The sequence below is a fragment of the Drosophila tropicalis genome, unplaced genomic scaffold, assembly GCF_018151085.1.
Source record: "Drosophila tropicalis isolate 14030-0801.00 unplaced genomic scaffold, ASM1815108v1 contig_393, whole genome shotgun sequence".
Classification (NCBI taxonomy): domain Eukaryota; kingdom Metazoa; phylum Arthropoda; class Insecta; order Diptera; family Drosophilidae; genus Drosophila; species Drosophila tropicalis.
The window spans coordinates 2,527,501-2,551,842 of NW_027172855.1; the positions used below are offsets into that span (position 1 = coordinate 2,527,501).

Sequence of the window (24,342 nt, forward strand, 5' to 3'; positions counted from 1 at the left end):
ACAGCCACAAACTGACAGTTAATACTGTAAACTTCAATGTTCTATTTTTTTCCTTTTTCTTTTTTTTTTTTTTTTTTAATTAAAAAGCGGCTTCCTTTGTTTTAAGAAAATTTAGCAACAATTCACTCAAATTATTTGATTTATACGCACAATTCTTCACGAGCAGTTAAAAAACGACTGACCTGAACGCAAGTTCAGAATGAAGTGAAATGATTTTATTGAGATAAATGCAATGACAGCCACAAACTGACAGTTAACACTGTAAACTTCAATGTTCTAGTTTTTTTCCTTTTTTTTTTTTTTTTTAATTGAAAAAGGGCTTGCTTTGTTTTAAGAAAATTTAGCAACAATTCACTCACCAAATTATTTGATTTATACGCACAATTCTTCACGAGCAGTTAAAAAACGACTGACCTGAACGCAAGTTCAGAATGAAGTGAAATAATTTTATTGAGATAAATGCAATGACAGCCACAAACTGACAGTTAATACTGTAAACTTCAATGTTCTATTTTTTTCCTTTTTCCTTTTTCCTTTTTTTTTTTTTTTTAATTAAAAAGCGGCTTCCTTTGTTTTAAGAAAATTTAGCAACAATTCACTCAAATTATTTGATTTATACGCACAATTCTTCACGAGCAGTTAAAAAATGACTGACCTGAACGCAAGTTCAGAATGAAGTGAAATGATTTTATTGAGATAAATGCAATGACAGCCACAAACTGACAGTTAATACTGTAAACTTCAATGTTCTATTTTTTTTTTCTTTTTTTTTTTTTTTTTTTAATTAAAAAAGCGGCTTCCTTTGTTTTAAGAAAATTTAGCAACAATTCACTCACCAAATTATTTGATTTATACGCACAATTCTTCACGAGCAGTTAAAAAACGACTGACCTGAACGCAAGTTCAGAATGAAGTGAAATAATTTTATTGAGATAAATGCAATGACAGCCACAAACTGACAGTTAACACTGTAAACTTCAATGTTCTAGTTTCTTTTTTTTTTTTTTTTTTTTAATTAAAAAGGGCTTTGCTTTGTTTTAAGAAAATTTAGCAACAATTCACTCACCAAATTATTTGATTTATACGCACAATTCTTCACGAGCAGTTAAAAAACGACTGACCTGAACGCAAGTTCAGAATGAAGTGAAATGATTTTATTGAGATAAATGCAATGACAGCCACAAACTGACAGTTAATACTGTAAACTTCAATGTTCTAGTTTTTTCCTTTTTCCTTTTTTTTTTTTTTTAATTAAAAAGCGGCTTTCCTTTGTTTTAAGAAAATTTAGCAACAATTCACTCAAATTATTTGATTTATACGCACAATTCTTCACGAGCAGTTAAAAAACGACTGACCTGAACGCAAGTTCAGAATGAAGTGAAATGATTTTATTGAGAAAAATGCAATGACAGCCACAAACTGACAGTTAACACTGTAAACTTCAATATTCTAGTTCTTTTTTTCTTTTTTTTTTTTATTTAAAAAAGGGCTTGCTTTGTTTTAAGAAAATTTAGCAACAATTCACTCAAATTATTTGATTTATACGCACAATTCTTCACGAGCAGTTAAAAAACGACTGACCTGAACGCAAGTTCAGAATGAAGTGAAATGATTTTATTGAGAAAAATGCAATGACAGCCACAAACTGACAGTTAACACTGTAAACTTTAATATTCTATTTTTTCTTTTCTTTTTTTTTTTTTTTAAAAAGGGCTTGCTTTGTTTTAAGAAAATTTGGCAACAATTCACTCACCAAATTATTTGATTTATACGCACAATTCTTCACGAGCAGTTAAAAAATGACTGACCTGAACGCAAGTTCAGAATGAAGTGAAATGATTTTATTGAGAAAAATGCAATGACAGCCACAAACTGACAGTTAATACTGTAAACTTTCAATATTCTAGTTTTTTTTTTCTTTTTTTTTTTTTTTATTTTAAAAAAGGGCTTGCTTTGTTTTAAGAAAATTTAGCAACAATTCACTCACCAAATTATTTGATTTATACGCACAATTCCTTACGAGCAGTTGAAAATTGACTGACCTAAACGCACGTTCAGAATGAAGTGAAATGATTTTATTGAGAATAAATGCAATGACAGCCACAAGCTGACAGTTAACACTGTAAACTTCAATGTTCTAGTTTCTTTTCTTTTTTTTTTTTTTAATTGAAAAAGCGGCTTTGCTTTGTTTTAAGAAAATTTAGCAACAATTCACTCACTAAATTATTTGATTTATACACACAATTCCTCACGAGCAGTTAAAAAACGACTGACCTGAACGCACGTTCAGAATGAAGTGAAATAATTTTATTGAGAAAAATGCAATGACAGCCACAAGCTGACAGTTAAAACTGTAAACTTCAATGTTCTAGTTTTTTCTTTTCTTCCTTTTTTTTTTTATTTAAAAAGGGGTCGCTTTGTTTTAAGAAAATTTAGCATCAACTCACTGAGCAAAATAATTTTTAACTTAAATAACTTTGCAAAATCTTGCTTAGAAACAAATACAGGCACAATTTCTAAAGATCCGTTATACTAATGTTTTGACGAACGCACAGAACGTAAAGAACGAATGACTACCACAAGGAAGAAAGAAATCTCTAGAAAAAGGCAATGGCTGCCACAAAGTAACGGAACAAACCAAATTTCAAAAGAGAATGAATGACGAGTAAAAAGCAAAGAACGCCAAGACTTTTCTGGCAAAAAGGGTCTTAATTTTTTTTCCGAATTCAGTTACGCTTTAATATTTACAAAATTTGTTAAAATAATTTAAAATTTGATTGAAAAAGTTTAATTTGTAAATAATTAACCGTTTCTCTACAACTTATCCAAACACAATTAAATCCCTGAATTATTGTATAACTTACCGCCTTTCAGCTATTTACTGTTTTTTATATTTTTTTTTTCACTTTTACTCTTTTTTTCTTTACCACTGATTATTAGTGGTTGCGCGGCCGAACTACTGCGCGACAAGCTTTAAATAGGAAGAACGTTTTTCGCCTCAGTTTTTGCTTTTTCGCCTCTCGCCGTAAATTCGTGCCCTCTCGCCGTAAATTCGTGCCCTCTCGCCGTAAATTCTTGCCCTCTCGCCGTAAATTCTTGCCCTCTCGCCGTAAATTCTTGAAGAACGGAACGAACCGACTAGAGCTGAGAGTTCCGTCGATAGTATCGATATGCGACGTTCCACTTTTTTTTTTTTTTTTTTAGAAGAGGTCACTAATAGTCGAAAATACTAGGAAAGTGCGATAAGTTCGATGGTCCGCATCGTATCTAAGTGTGACCATAGCAAAATCCGTTCAACATGTTGCAAGGGGGGTTCACAACTCTATGAAGGCATCCAATATGCAACAAAAGAGTAGAGCAGTTCATGGGAAAGAGTCCCCAACGCGAACAAAAGAGTAAAAATCGTGCAAAATAGTACCAACATCAGGTAAAAGAGTCCAACTCGAGAAAAGGAGTCGAAGAAAAGAGCAAAATTATACTGGGATATCCAATAAGGGGCTATTAATAAAATACTAGAAAACACAACCAAAAATTTTAAGATATAAATTAATTTACTATACTCTTAAATATACATATATTAAACATTTTTTGGTTTAATAAAAAGCACGATTTTCTTATGATTCTTTAATAAAATTTGTTTATTTAACGATTACTTTAATGTGCCGCATCAAGAAATATACTCAAACCAACTTAAGAAATAAAGAAAAGTATAACATTAAAAAAAAAAATGTTAATATTAACAAAATTACTTTAAAATTTAAAATAATTAATGTTAACTCTTTTACTCTCTGTTATTTTCTGTAACTGTGAATTCAGCGGTAACTGTGACCCAAAAGTATCGGCCATCTCTAGGGAATACATAAAAGAAAAAAAAATTAGTAAACAACATTTTATTGGAGGGAAAAGAATGTACTGAAAATTACTTAACAAATTGCCGGCCCTACCAAATTATAAATAATAATAAATTATTGATAAAAATTATAGATAAACCCAACCTAACCTCCCAATTCTATTGGTTTTACCAAACGCGTTTTTTCTATCAAATTTTGTATATCTTTTTTTCTAGTCTTCTGGCGGTGTTAAAAAATGAGCGTGGAGGATGAAGTATTTCGGATTCAAAAGAAGATGAGCAAAATATCGAGCGATGGCACGGTAAGTCAAGTTAGAAAACTATAAATTATAATGCCCTTATATCGTCGTCTAAGGCAGCGAATATCCATAAGTTCTAAATGAAATTTCAACTGTGCATATGCCAGATTTATTTGCCTCGCCAATAACTGAGACTTTCCTTGTGGTCTCCTTCTCTTTGTTGCAGGGTCAGGATCAGGCTTTGGATTTGCTAAAAACCTTGCAAACTCTGAATATTAACCTGGAAATTTTGACCAAGACACGGATAGGCATGACGGTTAATGAACTCCGGAAGAGCAGCAAGGATGATGATGTTATTGCTTTGGCCAAAACGTTAATTAAGAACTGGAAACGTTTTCTTGCTACCCCGGCACCGGCAACGACAAATAACAACAGCAGCAACAACAATAGCTCTAGTTCAGGGGCTGGCAAAGATGCCAGCAAATCCTCATCTTCAAGTGGCAGTAAATCGTCATCAAAGGAGAAGTCAAGCAGCAGCTCAAGTTCATCTAGCAAGGACAAAGGCCGTGATGACAAGAGACCATCATCATCCTCGTCACAGACATCGTTCCCATCAGGCGGTATGACAGATGCTGTACGCTTGAAATGCCGTGAAATGTTGACAACAGCATTGAAAATAGGCGAAGTTCCGGAAGGTTGTGCCGAACCCGAAGAAATGGCTGCCGAATTGGAGGAAGCCATCTATTCGGAGTTTAAAAATACTGATATGAAATACAAAAATCGTATACGTTCCCGAGTGGCCAATCTGAAGGATCCCAAGAATCCTGGTCTGAGAGGTAATTTTATGTGCGGTGCCGTTTCAGCCAAACAATTGGCCAAAATGACACCAGAGGAAATGGCAAGCGATGAGATGAAAAAGCTACGTGAGAAGTTTGTCAAGGAAGCCATCAATGATGCCCAATTGGCCACCGTACAGGGCACCAAGACAGATCTCCTCAAGTGTGGTAAATGCAAGAAACGCAACTGTACCTACAACCAATTGCAGACCAGATCCGCTGATGAACCGATGACCACATTTGTAATGTGCAACGAGTGCGGCAACCGATGGAAGTTCTGTTAGGATAACCATTTATATGTAAATTTTAATTTCTATTACATTGTAAAGACACACATACCACACACACATTTTATAATTGCGAGAACTAAGAAAAAGTAATAAAAAATAATAATATGTCGCATTTCACACTGACCACCTAAAAAATTAAAAATTTCAATAAATATTTAACTATTATTGATGGTAAACGAACATAATTTTTTGAATACACGGAAATCAATTCGCTTTACTCAGAGTGATAAGAGCCCAGTAGTCGAGAGAGACTGATAACAATGAATTTGAATGTTTATACGAAGCCGCGCAGTCACGTTTAAGATCAACACCGGTCACAAGTTTCCTTAACTGTTTTGGGTCGAATAATCTAAAATATATTGAAAATTGGCATGTAGTTTTTAAAATATCATTCCAAATTAAAATTACTTAACCTAGGTATTTATCTTTTTAAACGATTTTTTGTTTTAAATCGCCTCTAGGTGTTACTAGTGACTGCGAAGTAATTATAAATCACCTTTGCTACTACCTTTACAGGTATTATTTTGATACCCATTACACATAGGGTATATTCATTATTAGTTAACTTCCAGATAGAAACATATTTGTGTATTAAATATCCTTCTAGGCAAAAACTTTTTATTCGAAAGGATGATTTCAGTTTAATTTCTAAAATCTCTGATGCAATTTTTATAATATTTGCAAAGTTTTTGTCGAAGCTCCATCAAAATTTCAAAATCCGCTATAGAGGCCGCACAAAAAAAAAGTGCTGTCACACTGTCACACAATCGATATCGTTATTTTTCCCATCTCTAGTCATTGCTGTTATCGAGGTTTCACCCGTCTCCTCGCATTGTTGTTTTTCTTTTTGAGTTGAGCGGTTCCGTTTCGGTCGCTGCACCGTCGCCTGTATACTTAATCTTTATACACTTACGGCGATCGTTGTTTTAACGCGGATACGGTGTTGTGTTCTTGCTGGCAAAAGTAAGTTCAAGTCAGGGGAAAAAGTCCAAAACCAACAAATGCTGTTTTAATAGCCGATATAATGTGAATAATTACTGTGATTGCCGGAAAGTTCAAAAGTTCTAATTGGAAACTTGTTGCTTTCCCCTCCCTTTCTCTATCACTCTCTACTGCTCTCTTGATTAACGAAAAAAAAAAAGAAAAACAATCGGCGCGCTGCACTTTTCCAGGCGCTTGATGGTGCGTGACCTATTTATGTAACCTGTTTTAAACACAAAAAAAAAAGAATAAATCCGTTTCAACGGGCTGCAAAAAAAAAAAAAAAAAAAATAACGAAACCAGAATTAATCTACATACATATATAGCTATTGAAGAAAAAAAGACTAACAAAAGTGTTAATTAAACTATGAATAATATCTACAAAAACGGTAGAGAGTGAAGAAGACAAAAAAAAAGAGTGCATTAACCCTGCACAAGACCCAGAGCTGGTAATGTGTAGTTGTTTGTGTGTGTGTGTGTGTGTGTAAGTGAGTGTTGTCGGAAAACCTTATGAGCAGCGGAATTAAAAATGACAAGGGTCAAGTAAAAACTGAAATGGAATCAATTACCAATTTGTTGTGTTTAATCATTTTGGTTATAGTTGTTTTTTTTTTTTTGTATAGTTTTTTCAAGAGTTTGATTTGAGACGTGGCTGCACTGCATTTTTTTCAGGTTTTTGTTGGCTAGAACGGTACTAACACACTACATACATACAGACATACTGAGAGACTAACATACACCTGCCCAAAGAGCAAAAGCTAGAAAATAATATGAGTGTAAGATTGTGTGCAAGTGAGAGAGAGTGTGTGAGAGCATTACAGAAGAGAGGCTTACACTTGGGTGCTTAATTCATAGAAGTTCAAGCCTCAATTTTTCTATCTCTCCTCTCCATGTTGTAGGCTCTCTTTCTCTTTCCTTGAGCTTGACCAGGCTAAGGCTAAAGCATTCTTCTTTTACACACACTTGTTTGGCCGGTTTGTTGCACAACGGGACATTCTCTGTGTCCATATGCACATGCGAAAGTGTGTGTGCGTCTGGAAAACCCTTTTTTCTTCAATTCGAATACATTTTGTTTTTTTTTTTTTTTTGCGTTCCCATTCGGATTTACACACTTATACTAATGTTGCTCTCTGCCTCTGTTGTTGTTGTTATTATTGTTGCTGGTCTCTTGCCGGGGGCTTTCGCGACTTTCTGTTTGTTTGGTGAAACTTTTTTTCTTTTTTTTTTTAAGGTCTCGTCAAAATGATAAAAAAAATTGAAAATAATACTATGCCAGCGCTTCGTCAATTTTGTTGGGGAAGTAAAATGTTAACTTTAAACTGAGAAGAAAATCTACACTAGAAAAAAAAAAAAAAACAATCGATCATCTTTACTGGTTTATATCGGTATATGGTAGCCTATCATTTGAATCAAAAAAAATATGTTTTTTTCGAGAATATCACAGAGAATTGAAAATTAATGATCTTACATCATTTAAATTTTTTCAGATAAAAAAAGTATTAGTAGAAAATCAATGACCTACATATTTCAAAGATAAAGTTTTAAGACAATAACAATAAATTAATAAATTATGTATTCTTAATAATATTAAAAGAAATCCATTATCAAATGAAATGTGAAACAAAATGATTGAGCTAACCCGCTTCGGAATAAAAAGCCTAAAAAGAACTGAAGGACTTTTGTTTAGATAATTTGAAATTTTAAACCGAAATTTACTTATAATATTTTTCCCTTAAAAATAAAAAAAGTTCCCAAAATTGCTTACACAACATGAATGAAGAGAAAATAGCATTTGACGTAAAATAAGAACTTTCAAATATGTAATTAAAAACCCATAAAAAAGAATGGAGCATATGTTTTTCTAACTGAAAGTAAAACCCTTTTGAAGAAAAAGTAAATAAAAAAAGAAACAAAGAAAAAATTATTAAAAAAAAACGAATCTCGGTATATGATAAATGTCAAAGTCAAAGTGAAAAAGAGGCAACGTATAAAGTTTATTATAATATCTCTACATACATATCTTTATCTCGACATAAAAAAAACATACACATGCACACATTCAAACAATCGTACTATATACCGTAATTGTACGTGGCGTCAGAGAGGTTTTCCTCCTCTTCTGCCCCCCTTACCCATCTTGATGGCGCGAACTTTCACTAATGACTCTTGGATGAACTTTTGGAGCAGGCACACAAACACACACACATACACAATCACACGCACTCTCACTACTTGCCGCCCATTAACCCCACCTTTCCCCTTACCCATTTGATAATAATCTTTTTGGTTAAAGTAAAATACATAAACATTTTAAAAAACTATTTGCAACTAAACCAAAAATAAACGTGCCTAAAACGGAAATTCTTGAAACTGTCATTGAATTTAGTTTATGATCCAATCATTTGTTTAACATTAATCATGTCTTAGTATACTCTAGCCGAATTTAGGGTAAATGCTTTTTGGTTGTAAACTCGAGCAATGGCGTATCTAGGGGAAGAAATTCGGTCAAAAAGTTTTTTGGTAGCAGAACGATGGCCTTTCGAAAACTGTTTAAACTACTCAGACTTTACCATTCGCCATCTCAACTTATCTCGATATTTGACTATGTCCGACCGCTTTTGGTGAGGACTGTTATTCCTTACAAAATAGACCTAAATAATGTGTCGGAAGTACGGAAGCAGATATCCGTATGCTTTTTCAGTAAAGAATATTGGTTTTGTTTTTTCTGGACTAAGATTTTCCGTTTACAGAAATGTATACAGGTCGAAATATTCTTGATTTTTGCTATTCGACTGGTTTTTGTTGCCTCGAAAACTTTTTTAGGTATATATTGAATATTCTTTATTATCTCCGCGAGGATCTTGACTTGACAAATGGATGAACCGTTTGTTTGATCTTCTCAAACTCTCATTTCAGTTTCAGTTACAACAATTTGTTAGTCTTATTATAGATTAAACGTTTTAGCTAAGTAAACCATAGTGGTTAGAGTATTAAATGTGCTGCTTAATGAATTTTGGGGTATGTTACATACATATAACACCTTGTAGAATGATTGTACTATGAATATGTGTATCATCTACTTATGTTAAGTTACGCCTTATCAGTGGACTACAAAATGTATTTAAGTGCCCACCCGTTGATAAGGCACGCTGCCAAAAACAGAGAGAGAAATAGAGACACACACCAAAACACATACATACATACATACATAGACCCACAAAATGTATGTATTAGGCAATATTTAACTAAAAAGTTGAACTCTAACCACAATGATTCCAGCCAAAAATTGTACCCCACATAGTTGACTATGATGTGATGTACCACAGGTATAAGTCTAAATATGTGTGTGTGTGTGTGGTTGTGTTTGGTGGATCGGTTCCCTGAGTATTTTCTGTTTGCTAGAGCGTAACCAGACTGGTATACATACGTGACGCCCCACTAAAATCGTTATTATACTTTTTTTGTTGTTGTCTGGCATGTTGCAATTACTTTAGGAGGAGCTTAGAAAGAGACGCCTAAAACCAACAAAATGTAATGAGTAACTAAAAAAAGCAACAACAACAACCAAACAGCATTGCAAGTGCTCTGCTCTGCTCTGCACAATGAAATTTAGTGTTAAATGATGGATGAGGTGTCCAGTTGTTGGACTCCGCGCTGTGGGCCAATGGGCAGAGAAATTTAAGAAATAAATAGTCTAAGAAAGACCCTAAGTGAAATATGTTTTTAATTGTCTATCATTAAATTAAATAGTTTGAAGTGTCGAAATAGCCTAAGGAAATGATCTATTTCCATCGGAAGTTTAGTAACAGACTTTTTTTTAAACGAAAATAAGATATGCATTTTGGTTTAGTTAGGCATTTTTTTTTTGATGATTTTCAGGAAGAAACCGGAAGATCTTTTGTGGAGGTTCTTCATCTTAATAAAGCTTTGAAAGCGGTTTTAAAAGTCTTAAATTATAAACCTTAAAATTTGAAACACACAAAGAAGAATTATTGTTGAAATGATATCTAACTAATTAACACATTAAGTTCATCTCCTGTTTTTCACACTTTTTTTTTACATTATTATTATTATTATTATAAGTAAGGTTAGTTTTAAACTATCAACTAACTATATTTTACAAGCACTGGAACTAAGGCTGTAAAAAAAAAACCAAGCCTGGGATTCGAACCCGGATCCTCGTTGTTCGTTGCTCAAATGACTGGGTCTTAGACAACCGTCACGGCGCTTCTGTATTCACATACATATGTACCATGTATGTATGTATGTATATCGTTTATTTGATCTAGAATTTCACAGAAAACGTTTTAGAAATGAAACCATTCCCAATTTAAACTCTACACAAATTTTTTCACTTCAAAAAAAAAAAACGTAGTTCGTTCTAGTATTTCTTTATCAAACTTCAAGATATTAATATTTTAGAAATAATCAGAGCATTAGAAATTAGAAAACCCTATTAAATATCTTTAGCATCATTTTGATTTTGGATATTCAAAAATTTAAATTTTTTGTGAATATTTTAAAAACAATTTGTTATCAATAAATTTAACGTAACTTGAATTTCTATATTTTATCAACTTGATCTTCAAGACTCTAGTAAATAAATCTATTTGAAAATGGTTTAATGAACATTTCATTAGCGAAAACGAAGAAAACGATTGTAGTTATCTGGCAGATGTCGCAGCTGGCTTAGAACTTGTGATTAAACTGTTTTGTTTTTTAAGTATTTAACACGATTTTGAATATATGTATATGTTTTAGAAAAATTGTCACTTCAACACCTTTCTATTTCTGTTTCTTTTTTCTTTGATTTTGTTGTTGTTGTTGGTAAACCTATTTGGCCTTGTCGACCAAATCGTTGAGTAGCATTGTTCTCGCCTTATAAAGTAATGAAAGTAAATTTTTTCAATGAAAATCGAATAATTTGCATTACAATTAAGTCGCGTTTGCTGCGTTGCGGTGTGTCTTCAGTTCTGGCCACAAAAAAGGAAAAAAAAAAACAAGAAACAATATTTTGGTTAAAAAGTGAAAATGAGGGTTAACCTTTTTTGCATGTCTAAAGGTATTATTGGGCACGTTGAGTCTGTCCGTTCCCCTTTTATTATTTATATTTCATTTGTTGAATAGAAAAATAAAAAAAAAGTAACGAAAGTATCATAAAAAAGGTTGCTAATGCCGATGACTAGTTTGTTGTTGTTGTTGTTTTTGTTAGATTTGAGGTGGTCTTCTCTGGCTCTGTGAGTGAGTTGGCCAAAATGAATGAAAGAAATACATTTAGTGTTAGATGGTTGTTATTGTTGTTGTTGTTGGCCAACAAAATGAAGCTAACCAAGCAGCGACAAGTTGTTGTGAATTCTTTCAATTTACCGTAAACTTCACCTTAATTTTTATATATCTTTTTTTTTCTTTCTATCTCTCTCTCCTCTTTTCTCTCACTTTTTTCCTCTTTTTCTTGCCTTGTTTTATTCCAGAGCCGGTTTTTAGCGCCTGCGGCAACCTGTTGTTGGTGTTTGCTAGTTTATGGCTTAAACTCTACGACTTGTTCTCTTTCGGAACAGAAAACTAAAGACAACAATAAGAAACAAGCAGGAGAACCAGGAGAAGAGAGGACCGACCGATCTGACTTTGTATGTATTTAAATTTGCCAGGATCAGTAAATGAAGGACGACGATTATGGTGATTGTAACACGTGTAAGTGTAAAGTAAACTTTATGTTAAACAAAAAACCAACCAAAATGTTGCAAGAATCGCTGGAAGAAAGGTGCCAGAACATTAAAAATCAAAAAAAACAACAACTAAAAAACGGAAGTTTCATATGTAAAGTAGAAGGTTATAGAAAACGCTTCCCATAGCTCTTGCAGTGCTACAGTGTGTGTCATAAATCTTTGGACAGTAAAATCCCAAAATAGCCCCTTAAGTCAACAAAAGGCATGTAACAGGTGACCGAGTCTGCTTTAAAGCTGAAAAAGTACATATACGAAGTGTATTATAATAAATCTATGACAACTTTTTAGCTATAAAACATTTTATCTTTCATCATCATTAACAAAAGTTGAGTGAGTGTTAGTATTAGAAAATGTTTAACATTTTTAGCCTCGTGAGTTTAAAATCCGGTGTCATCGTATTTAACAAATAATGAAAATAATAGTTTTTTGTTTTAAATTGTAATTAAATTGATTGTATTTGTTAGGATTAGTTAGGGAATTATTTAAAAAAACATTTAGAAAGCACTCAACTTAAATTTGAATAGTAACATTTTCGACATTTTTCTCGAAATTTCAATTAGCAAGTTTTATCTATTATTTCTTTTAAAAACGATTCAAAAATGAGAACAAACATGAAAACATTAAATTTATTTTACAATTTGTACACAAGTTTAATAAACATCAACTTGATCTCTGTATCACAGTTTAAGTATGTATTCTAAGATTGACCTATAAAGAAGCCTTAAAATACATAAAGCAACAAAAATTATAATATTTCGTAAAACTAATTGGATGTTTCCTTAAAATAAGAAAGTTCAATTTATGGAGAAATCACATGATAAGATAACGTGAATTATTTCCTGAAAACTGAAAGATTTCTTTTGCAAACCTTCAAGACTTTTGCTGAATCTCTTTGGATTGTTGTAAAACGAATCTGATTGTCTTTCTAGTCCAGAGATTTATTACCTTCACTGTGTACATACATAAATACACAGTGTACACTGTACAGTGTGCACAATGTGTATGTGTCCCCCATGCCATAGTATTTAGACTTGGGTGTATGCGTGTTGTTGTTGTTGTTTTTTTTTCCTGTGTTCCGCTCAAGTGATTCTTACAACAAACAACGTAAAGGTTTTTTTTTTTTGTTTTGTTTTTTGTTGCTTTTAATGGTTCCCCATGTTGTGTCCATGGCAACCGAAAAGGCAGCCTCGTCGTAAAGTCGTTACTTTGCAATGTCAAAGAATTGTAAACTGAAACTAAACCAAACCATATTAAACCAATCAAACAAAACACACATATAAAAACAGGGTGACTACATCTGGATAGAGCCCGCTTCGGGTCGAGAATTCGATGTGGCCATTGGAGCACGTGTCATCTCAGCGGAGGGTCGTCGCATTCAAGTGCGTGACGATGATGGCGATGAGGTTTGGCTTGCACCGGAGCGTCGCATCAAGGCCATGCACGCGTCGTCGGTGCAAGGTGTGGAGGATATGATATCTTTGGGAGATCTCCATGAGGCTGGAATTTTGAGAAATTTACTCATCCGTTACCAGGAAAATCTAATATATGTAAGTACCTAATTAAACGGCGAATCTAAGAGCTGTAAATTGGTATTAAACTTTGTCCCTTAAAGTATGCAACATGTACATATGTATCATGGGACATTTAAATAAAAGTATTCTATACCTTGTTTATAGTATACTTTAGGGGGCAAAGTTCTCTCCTATTTCACATCACTAGATCCGCCACTGTTAATTATATATGACCTAAGCCAAATATGGCATTACATCATTATAGATATCACAAGTTTCTTATCATTTACCTATTTTCAATTACTTTTTTGAAATTATTATTATCAATTTTCTGATTGATAAGTTTTCTTCTATTCGAAAGTTTAAAGAATTCTTATCAAAAAGACACTCAAAAAACTAATCTGCATATTAACACACACTTTTATCACTCTCTCCCTCCTCTCTCTCTCTTTGTATTTCAGACATATACCGGTTCCATATTGGTTGCCGTTAATCCCTACCAAATACTCCCCATTTATACAGCCGATCAGATCAAATTGTATAAGGAGCGTAAAATCGGTGAATTGCCTCCGCATATTTTTGCCATTGGCGATAATGCATATGCGCATATGAAACGCTATCGCCAGGATCAATGTATCGTTATATCGGGTGAATCTGGTGCCGGTAAAACGGAGAGCACAAAATTGATATTACAATATTTGGCGGCAATAAGTGGCAAACATTCCTGGATTGAGCAACAGATTCTTGAAGCTAATCCTATATTGGAGGCCTTTGGCAATGCCAAAACAATACGCAATGATAATTCTTCACGGTATTTAACTATTCGATTGAAATTCGATTTGAAAAATGATTAATGACTATTTGTTTTTTTTTTTTTTATTTTTTTTGTTGTGCTAATAGCTTTGGCAAATACATAGATATACACTTCAGTGCTAATGGTGTGATCGAGGGAGCCAAAATCGAACAATATTTATTGGAGAAGTCACGCATTGTTTCACAGAATCATAGTGAACGTAATTATCATGTGTTCTATTGCATACTGGCTGGATTGTCAACGGATGAGAAGAGTCGTCTGGATTTGGGGGTGGCAGCTGATTACAAGTGAGTTGGAAGTGATCAGATCAGGATGTTTGTATAACAGTTGGGTTTAGTAGTTGTGTAAAATATTTGTAGATATCTGTTGTGTATAACATTTATGTATGACAGTCTGTATAACAATTATGCACAAATATTGTGTTTGACAGTTGAATATGATAGATATGTTCAGTTGTTGCGTTTAACAGTCGTCTATAAAAGTTTTCTACTACATTTGTGTAACTGTTATATATAAGTAAATTAATTTTTCTTACAAAAGCAATATATAACATGTATGAATAAACCCTTTATGTAGCTGTTATACATAACCCTTGGTTAAGTCGTCTAACATAGCCGCATTGAATTCGCAGAATTAGCAGTCTATTATAGTGATAGTATAACAGTTTCTATTATATTTCTAATTTGTTAACCTTCCTTTTTCTCAGATATCTAACTGGTGGCAATAGCATTACCTGCGAAGGTCGTGACGATTCCGCTGAATTCTCGGATATACGATCGGCCATGAAAGTTTTGCTATTCTCCGATCAAGAGATATGGGAAATAATCAAACTATTGGCTGCCTTACTCCATTGTGGCAATATTAAATATAAAGCAACTGTTGTGGATAATCTCGATGCAACCGAAATACCAGAGCATATTAATGTGGAGCGTGTTGCTGGTCTATTGGGTCTACCGATTCAACCTTTAATCGATGCGCTAACCAGACGTACTCTTTTCGCCCATGGCGAGACAGTTGTATCCACCCTGTCGCGGGAACAATCAGTGGATGTTCGAGATGCCTTTGTGAAGGGCATTTACGGACGTCTTTTTGTGCACATTGTGAAAAAAATCAATACGGCCATCTATAAACCCAGAGCCACATCTCGCAATGCCATCGGAGTGCTGGATATTTTCGGTTTCGAGAATTTCGATCAAAATAGCTTCGAACAGTTTTGCATTAACTATGCGAATGAGAATTTGCAACAATTTTTCGTGCAACATATATTTAAACTCGAACAGGAAGAATACAACCATGAGGCCATTAATTGGCAGCATATTGAATTTGTTGATAATCAAGATGCTTTGGATTTAATTGCCATCAAGCAATTAAACATTATGGCCCTAATCGACGAAGAAGCACGCTTTCCCAAGGGCACGGATCAGACAATGTTGGCCAAATTACATAAGACACACGGATCGCATAAGAATTATTTGAAACCCAAATCGGATATAAACACTAGCTTTGGGTTAAATCATTTTGCTGGTGTGGTCTTTTATGACACTCGTGGATTCTTGGATAAAAACCGTGATACATTTAGTCCTGATCTGTTGCATTTGGTTAGCCAAAGTGGCAATAAATTTTTGCGACAAATTTTCGCACAAGATATTGAAATGGGCGCTGAGACAAGGAAACGAACTCCCACACTATCGACACAGTTTCGTAAGAGCTTGGATGCTCTGATGAAGACTCTATGCAGTTGCCAGCCATTTTTCATACGTTGCATTAAGCCTAATGAACTGAAAAAGCCTATGATGTTTGATCGTGGCTTATGTTGCCGGCAGTTGCGTTACTCGGGCATGATGGAAACCATAAGGATACGACGAGCTGGCTATCCCATACGACATGGTTTTAAAGAATTTGTCGAGAGATATCGCTTCTTAATACCTGGAGTACCGCCAGCTCATCGCACCGATTGCCAAGCAGCTACGTCAAGGATATGCGCCATGGTTTTGGGTAAATCGGATTATCAATTGGGTCATACGAAAGTTTTTCTCAAGGATGCTCATGATTTATTCTTGGAACAAGAACGAGATCGTGTTTTGACAAGGAAAATCCTAATACTCCAACGTAGTATACGTGGTTGGGTCTATCGACGGCGTTTTCTACGCTTGCGAGCTGCAGCAATTACAGTGCAAAGATTCTGGAAGGGTTATGCCCAACGGAAACGTTATCGTAACATGCGTGTGGGCTATATGCGTTTACAGGCTCTGATACGCTCAAGAGTATTATCTCATCGGTTTCGTCATCTGCGTGGTCACATTGTCGGTCTACAGGCTCATGCTCGTGGCTATTTGGTTAGACGAGAATATGGCCATAAAATGTGGGCCGTCATTAAGATACAGTCGCATGTCCGTCGCATGATTGCCGTGCGAAGATATCGCAAACTTCGTCTCGAACACAAACAATTTGCCGAAGTGCTGCAACTACGGAAGTTGGAAGAGCAAGAGCTTCTGCATCGTGGCAATAAACATGCACGTGAAATAGCCGAACAGCATTATCGCGATCGTTTGCATGAGTTGGAACGTCGTGACTTGCAGGAACAACTCGAGGATCGTCGTCGGGTGGAGGTGAAGAAGAATATCATCAACGATGCCGCCCGCAAACAAGAAGAACCCGTCGATGATAGCAAATTGGTTGAGGCAATGTTTGATTTTCTACCCGATTCGAGTAGCGATGCTCCCACACCACATGCCGGCCGTGAGACTTCAGTTTTCAATGATTTACCCCATGCTCAGACAGTGAATCAAGATGATATTATTGCTCCCATGCATATATCTGAGGATGAGGAGGATTTGTCGGAATTTAAATTTCAGAAATTCGCTGCAACGTATTTCCAAGGCAATGTCAATCATCAATATGCGAAAAAGGCTTTAAAGCATCCGCTACTGCCATTGCATACACAAGGTGATCAATTGGCCGCACAGGCCTTATGGATCACCATATTGAGATTTACGGGTGATATGCCGGAGCCAAAATATCATACAATGGATCGCATGGATACCACATCCGTGATGTCCAAAGTGACAGCAACTTTGGGTAGAAATTTCATAAGGAGTAAGGTGAGTGAATATAAAGTAATTTAATTCGTGTGGTCACCTTGCTTTTATAATTAATTGATTGAACAGGTACTTTACATTAAAAATCTCTTTTTGCAATACTTGTTTCTGCATCTTAATTATGGCGAGTCTTGAGTTAAATTAATATGTTTCACGAGAGCTTCTTCTTTTTTATGCTAATCTTATGGAAACTGTCACCGATTGCCATAACGTTCATAGGCTCTGTTGCCTGTTAGTCTGGATCTTACCCCGTCCGATTAACATTCGTTTTAATCGATGCGGAAAGTCCCCACTTGACCTCCAAAAAAAACAACAAAATTGGCTTGAACCAATCTTTTTCGTCAAACAATTCCGCACAAATTAGGTTATAGCTCTTAGATTAACGATTAAAAGATTCAACTAATTCAATTGTCATATCTCGACTTACAGGAATTCCAGGAAGCTCAACTCATGGGAATGGATCCAGATGCTTTTCTGAAACAAAAACCTCGTTCCATACGCCACAAACTTGTCTCGCTGACATTGAAACGTAAGAATAAATTGGGTGAGGATGTTCGCCGACGTTTGCAGGATGATGAATACACTGCGGATAGCTATCAATCGTGGCTGCAATCGCGACCAACTTCAAATCTGGAGAAGCTACACTTTATCATTGGCCATGGCATATTGAGAGCTGAGCTGCGTGATGAAATCTATTGTCAAATATGTAAACAGTTGACCAATAATCCATTGAAATCCTCACATGCCAGAGGATGGATATTGTTATCGTTATGCGTTGGTTGTTTTGCCCCCTCGGAGAAGTTTGTCAACTATTTGCGAGCATTTATCCGCGAAGGACCACCCGGTTATGCGCCATACTGTGAGGAGCGTTTGAAGCGTACGTTTAACAATGGAACACGTAATCAACCGCCATCGTGGTTGGAGTTACAGGCAACGAAATCAAAGAAACCCATTATGTTACCAATTACATTTATGGACGGTAATACAAAGACTTTGCTGGCGGATTCAGCCACAACTGCGAGGGAATTGTGCAATCAGTTATCGGATAAGATTACTTTGAAAGATCAATTTGGTTTTTCATTGTATATAGCTTTATTTGATAAGGTTAGCTCATTGGGCAGTGGTGGAGATCATGTGATGGATGCCATTTCTCAGTGTGAACAATATGCCAAGGAACAGGGCGCCCAGGAAAGAAATGCCCCATGGCGTTTGTTCTTCCGCAAGGAGATATTTGCCCCCTGGCATGAACCCACACATGATCAAGTGGCCACAAATCTCATCTATCAACAGGTGGTACGTGGCGTTAAATTCGGTGAATATCGTTGCGATAAAGAGGAAGATTTGGCCATGATTGCTGCCCAGCAATATTTTATTGAATATGGCACAGATATGTCCATGGAACGTTTATTTACCCTATTGCCGAATTTTATACCCGATTTCTGTTTAAGCGGTGTCGATAAAGCAATTGAACGGTGGGCCGCATTGGTCTTGCAAGCCTATAAGAAATCCTATTATGTCAAGGATAAAATAGCACCGTTGAAGATTAAAGAGGATATTGTTAGCTATGCCAAATATAAATGGCCATTGCTCTTCTCTCGTTTCTATGAGGCATATCGTAATTCTGGACCTAATTTACCGAAAAATGATGTCATCATAGCAGTCAATTGGACGGGTGTCTATGTGGTAGATGATCAGGAGCAAGTTCTATTAGAGCTAAGCTTTCCCGAGATAACAGCCGTTTCCAGCCAGAAGACAAACAAAGTATTCACCCAGACATTTAGTTTATCCACTGTTCGTGGAGAGGAGTTCACATTCCAGAGTCCCAACGCGGAGGATATACGAGATTTGGTTGTCTACTTTTTGGATGGCCTCAAGAAGCGGTGAGTTTTAATACAATTTTTTCCATTTTAATTGCTTATTTATGAAAATTTCTTTTTTGGCAGCTCGAAATTTGTGATTGCTCTGCAGGATTATCGTGCGCCATCGGATGGCACAAGTTTCCTGTCCTTCTTTAAGGGTGATCTAATCATATTGGAAGATGAGTCATGCGGTGAATCTGTGCTCAATAATGGCTGGTGTATAGGACGTTGTGATCGCTCACAAGAGCGCGGTGATTTCCCCGCCGAGACAGTCTATGTCCTGCCCACATTGAGTAAACCACCGCAGGATATACTGGCTCTATTTAATATTGAAGAAGCTCATCATGGACGTCGCCTGAGTATGGCTTCCAATGGTGGCGCAGTTGAGCCTCGAGATCGTCCTCACACGCTAATGGAATATGCTTTGGATCATTTCCGTTTGCCACCCAAACGTACCATGTCCAAGACATTGACTTTAAGCTCAAAGCGCAGTGAGGAACTCTGGCGTTATTCCAGAGATCCCATCAAGGCTCCGCTATTGCGTAAACTGCAGAGTAAAGAAGAGCTGGCCGAAGAGGCTTGCTTTGCCTTTGCCGCCATATTAAAGTATATGGGAGATTTGCCTTCGAAACGTCCACGCATGGGTAATGAGATCACCGATCACATATTCGATGGACCCCTCAAACATGAGATTCTACGGGATGAGATCTATTGCCAGTTAATGAAGCAACTGACCGATAATCGTAATCGCTTGTCTGAGGAACGGGGCTGGGAGTTAATGTGGTTGGCCACTGGTCTTTTTGCCTGTTCACAGGGCTTACTCAAAGAACTGTTACTCTTTTTACGCACGCGTCGTCATCCAATCTCACAGGATTCGATGCATCGTCTGCAAAAGACAATACGCCATGGACAGCGTAAATATCCGCCACATCAGGTGGAAGTGGAGGCCATACAGCACAAGACAACGCAAATCTTTCACAAAGTCTATTTCCCCGACGACACGGATGAGGCCTTCGAGGTGGATAGCTCAACGCGTGCCAAGGACTTTTGCAATAACATCTCGCAACGTTTAAATCTACGCACCAGTGAGGGTTTCTCTTTGTTTGTGAAAATCGCCGATAAAGTCATATCCGTGCCGGAGGGTGATTTCTTCTTTGATTTTGTACGCCATCTAACCGATTGGATTAAAAAGGCGCGACCCATACGGGATGGAGCAAATCCACAGTTTACCTATCAGGTCTTCTTCATGAAAAAATTGTGGACAAACACTGTGCCAGGCAAAGATCGTAATGCCGATCTGATATTCCATTATCATCAAGAATTGCCAAAATTATTGCGTGGCTATCACAAATGCTCCCGAGAAGAGGCATCCAAATTGGCTGCCTTGGTCTTCCGTGTACGATTTGGCGAGAATAAACAAGAATTGCAGGCCATACCGTGAGTTGAAGTAGAAAGTACTCACTTAACGATTGGTCTTTTTATAAATTTTCCCCTCTTAATTACAGACAAATGCTGCGAGAACTGATACCTTCGGATATTATGAAAATGCAAAGCACCAGCGAATGGAAACGTTCAATTGTGGCCTCATATAATCAAGATGGTGGCATGAGTTCTGAAGATGCCAAGGTTGCCTTCCTAAAGATTGTCTACAGGTTTGTATTTAAGAAGATAAACTTTTAAAATTACTTAATATAAGGGTAGGAATTTAGATTTAATGTATTTAAGTAGCAATGAAATATTTTAAAGCAGTAATCAGTGGTAGAGCTACTCTAAGACCATCGGGTACTACAAAGAGGTGTAGAACGGCCCAGAATGTGAAAATGAACGCGTAGAAATACTCAGAAAAGTTTGTTGTAATGTTTGTAATACATTAACCAAAGTCAAAGTACTTAAACGGTCTTACAATAGTTCTGACAAAAACCAGAGTATTGGTAAAAATATATTTATAATATAGAAAACGAACAACACTTGTCAGAAAAATTTTAACTTGTCCATTTCTTTCAACGTTTTGGAAGAAACTTTCGGATATATTTCTAGCAAGTATTCTTTAAGGTATAATTTAACCATATTTTGTACTGACAAGTTTACGAAAATGTCTCTTTTAAATCAGATGACGTTTCACTCGTTTATCAAGTTTTACGAGTTAAAGAAATTAAGATTTAAGAAGAAGATTTAAATTCGAGTTTTTTATTCTAAAAGGTTTAATAGGTTATCATGTGCTGTAGATTTAAGCCTAGTACCCGGAGGCCTTTAAACATATTTTGTTATTTATATAAAAAATATCAAAGAAGTTAAATTCGGCTATGCCGAAGTTTATATACCCTTGCAGTCCTTGACAATAATAATTTCACATGTTCAAAATTTGTTTTCTGCAACTCAATTCATTAATATACAAACAAAACAATTTTACTCTTCATACTATGTACAATTTGTTCTTCTTCTTCCCTCATTCCCTAAGCAAAGCCACGCATACACATACAGTTTATGTAGCGTTGCGTCTGTGTGGTATGCATGTGCTCTGTTGATTTGATGATGACGTAGTAGGCAGCAAGCAGAGCTGCCGGCAGCGATTGAGCCGATTTATATAGACTGTAACTTGTGTTCTATTTATCCGATCAGGGTCAAATTTTGGGATCTGAGATTTTATATCAAATTCTATTATATTGGTAAATTTCATGGGGATACTCCAATTTTTGCAAAAATTTTTGTTCCAGAGCTATATGATATAGTAGTCCGATCCCAAAGATTTTCATACTTTATCTCACCCGGGTAAAAAAAGCTCCCAAAAAAATTTCATCCCGATAGCTCTTAAGATGGCTGAGTAAAACGCGTACGCACCGACGGACAGACGGACAGACGGACAGACGGACATGGCTATATCGACTTAGCTTCTCATGCTGATCAAGAATATATATACTTTATGGGGTCGGAAACGTCTCCTTCTGTGCGTTACAAACATCTGACCAATTTTATAATACCCTCTGCAAGGGTATAAAAAGCAAATATTTAATGTAAATGTAATGTAATGTAATGAGACAGACAAAATTCAGTTGATTATAAATTAAGTTCAGCTTACAAAAGAATTTATATGCAAAATATAACTCTTTCCATATTAAGCAAACAACTTACCAAGTTCCGAAATTGGAAAACTTGCCAAAAATTAAAACCAGAGGGCCGGGGCTAACTTCGACCGCGTCAAAGTTTGTATACCCTTGCAACTTTTTTGGTAACTCTTTCCTTACCTATTAGCCATCAATGTGGAAGAACGTTTTATCTAAAAAGGCTTATGCTTGCGAAAGAAAGGCCTACAATCATAGGAAATAAAGAAGATATTGATCAAAGTCACTGTTTTCCACCGATCGTTCCTATGGGAGCTATATGATATAGTCACCCGATCTTTATCAAATTCGGCACAGTCATTAACATATATATTAAATTAAGAAATGTTTAATTTAAAAGCAATCGCGTTAAAAGTAACGAAGTTATTTACAAAAGTCACTGTTTTCGCCCGATCGTTCCTATGGGAGCTATATGATATAGTCACCTGATCTTGATCAAATTTGGCATAGTCGCTTATAGGCGTAGTAAACTCTCTAATATTAAGTTTCACGACAATAGCTCAGAAAATAACGAAGTTATTGAGAAAGTCACTGTTCGTGACTTGGCCGTTTGTATGGGAGCTATATGATATAGTCACCCGATCTTGATCAAATTTGGCACAGTCGTTTATAGGCGTAGTAAACTCTCTAATATTAAGTTTCACGATTATAGCATAGAAAATAACGAAGTTATTGAGAAAAGTCACTGTTCGTGACTTTGGGGTTTGTATGGGAGCTATATGATATAGTGGTCCGATCCGGCTGAATCCGAGATATACAACGCCTGCAGTATATACAAGCCTACGTGCAAAATTTCAGCTCTGTAGCTCTTACGGTCTAGGGGAGTTTGCGTTGATCCAGACGGACGGACGGACGGACGGACATGGCTAGTTGAACTCGTCTCGTCGTGCTGATCAAGAATATATATACTTTGTATGGTCGGAGATGCTTCGTTCTATGCGTTGCACACTTCTGACCAAAATTAATATACCCTTTTTGCAAGGGTATAAAAACAATAGAAATATTAGCTTTTGTTAGATGAGGTACAGAAGCAGTTAACTAATTCAAACACCTAATATTCTCTGATAATCATATTATTCTGATTTTATAATCTTTTTTTTAATAAATTTTGTTTATTTTCTAGGTGGCCAACCTTTGGTTCAGCCTTCTTTGAGGTTAAACAAACCACCGAGCCGAATTATCCTGAAATGTTGCTCATTGCCATTAATAAGCATGGCGTAAGTCTTATCCATCCAGTGACCAAAGTAAGTTCAAAATCAATTTAAAAATCGTCAAACTTTCTCTATTTAAAGTTGTTATTTGTTGCAGGATATATTGGTCACACATCCGTTTACTCGTATCTCGAACTGGTCATCGGGTAACACATATTTCCATATGACCATTGGTAATCTTGTAAGAGGCTCAAAATTGTTATGTGAGACCTCGCTGGGTTATAAAATGGACGATCTACTGACTTCATATATCTCGTTGATGTTGACCAATATGAATAAGAATCGTACCATACGAGCCAACTGAAACAAAACAAAAAAGAAAAAAACAAATTGAAATATTTATAACAACTATAAATTATAAATTGCAATATATATATATATATATAAATATATATATGCCTAGTACATTTAGTTAAGTAACGAGAGAACACTATACATTCCTTTCCTAAATATTTACACCGAATTCCAAATGTTTCGCTTATTTCTTTAATTATTGTATAAATGCGCCGCACATTTGTTTCTTAGGCAGTTACGTGTATTTCCTATCGAACACATTCCCCAACACTTAAATTATTAAATATACTTAAAGACAATCAATCATTACTTAAAATTTACTATATATAGATAGGCCTTTTTTTTTTTGCATTTTCTATTCTTCATTTTCTTTGTAACTATTTCTCTAAACTCTGCAGAATTCCAATTCCTGTACTGATGACGTTTTGTATCAAATACATAGAAATGTTCAATTATTTAATACATAAATTATATACACTATATAAATTATAAAAATGCCAAAAACAAGTCTTAA

At 35.6% G+C, this 24,342-nt stretch overlaps 3 protein-coding genes across 4 annotated transcripts in view; 2 read left to right on the forward strand and 1 right to left on the reverse strand.

The window, feature by feature from the left end:
* Positions 1-3,003, reverse strand: part of vas (ATP-dependent RNA helicase vasa) — a 26,363-nt gene extending 23,360 nt beyond the window's left edge. The window contains 1 exon segment of the mRNA XM_068284731.1: positions 2,865-3,003. The gene's annotated coding sequence lies outside the window, so the exon portion shown is untranslated.
* An 846-nt stretch (positions 3,004-3,849) lies between these two features.
* Positions 3,850-5,391, forward strand: TfIIS (RNA polymerase II elongation factor). Of its 2 annotated transcripts, XM_068284479.1 has the most exons (3): positions 3,850-3,909; positions 4,067-4,152; positions 4,316-5,391. In XM_068284479.1, exons 2-3 carry the CDS (start codon positions 4,087-4,089, stop codon positions 5,207-5,209), a joined length of 960 nt encoding a protein of 319 aa, XP_068140580.1. In that variant the 5' UTR covers positions 3,850-3,909; positions 4,067-4,086; the 3' UTR covers positions 5,210-5,391. The 2 variants fall into 2 exon arrangements, with proteins under 2 accessions (XP_068140580.1, XP_068140581.1); XM_068284480.1 differs by lacking the exon at positions 3,850-3,909 and having other exon boundaries at positions 3,968-4,152.
* A 648-nt stretch (positions 5,392-6,039) lies between these two features.
* ck (myosin-VIIa ck) lies at positions 6,040-24,127 on the forward strand. Its single transcript, XM_068284367.1, has 11 exons — positions 6,040-6,178; positions 11,668-11,887; positions 13,209-13,469; positions 13,895-14,244; positions 14,334-14,534; positions 14,954-17,348; positions 17,775-19,225; positions 19,289-20,641; positions 20,710-20,856; positions 23,447-23,567; positions 23,632-24,127. Exons 2-11 carry the CDS (start codon positions 11,870-11,872, stop codon positions 23,836-23,838), a joined length of 6,504 nt encoding a protein of 2,167 aa, XP_068140468.1. The 5' UTR covers positions 6,040-6,178; positions 11,668-11,869; the 3' UTR covers positions 23,839-24,127.
* Positions 24,128-24,342: the final 215 nt, after the last annotated feature.

What these genes read in the sequence shown, in the direction of transcription:
- ck (XM_068284367.1), top strand. An exon ending in ACCAGGAAAATCTAATATAT is followed by an intron (nt 13,470 to 13,894) that starts GTAAGTACCTAA and finishes TTTGTATTTCAG; the next exon opens with ACATATACCGGTTCCATATT. An exon ending in TTATCCATCCAGTGACCAAA is followed by an intron (nt 23,568 to 23,631) that starts GTAAGTTCAAAA and finishes TATTTGTTGCAG; the next exon opens with GATATATTGGTCACACATCC.
- TfIIS (XM_068284479.1), top strand. Translation starts at nt 4,087, where the DNA reads ATGAGCGTGGAGGATGAAGTATTTCGGATTCAAAAGAAGATGAGCAAA. An exon ending in AAATATCGAGCGATGGCACG is followed by an intron (nt 4,153 to 4,315) that starts GTAAGTCAAGTT and finishes TCTTTGTTGCAG; the next exon opens with GGTCAGGATCAGGCTTTGGA.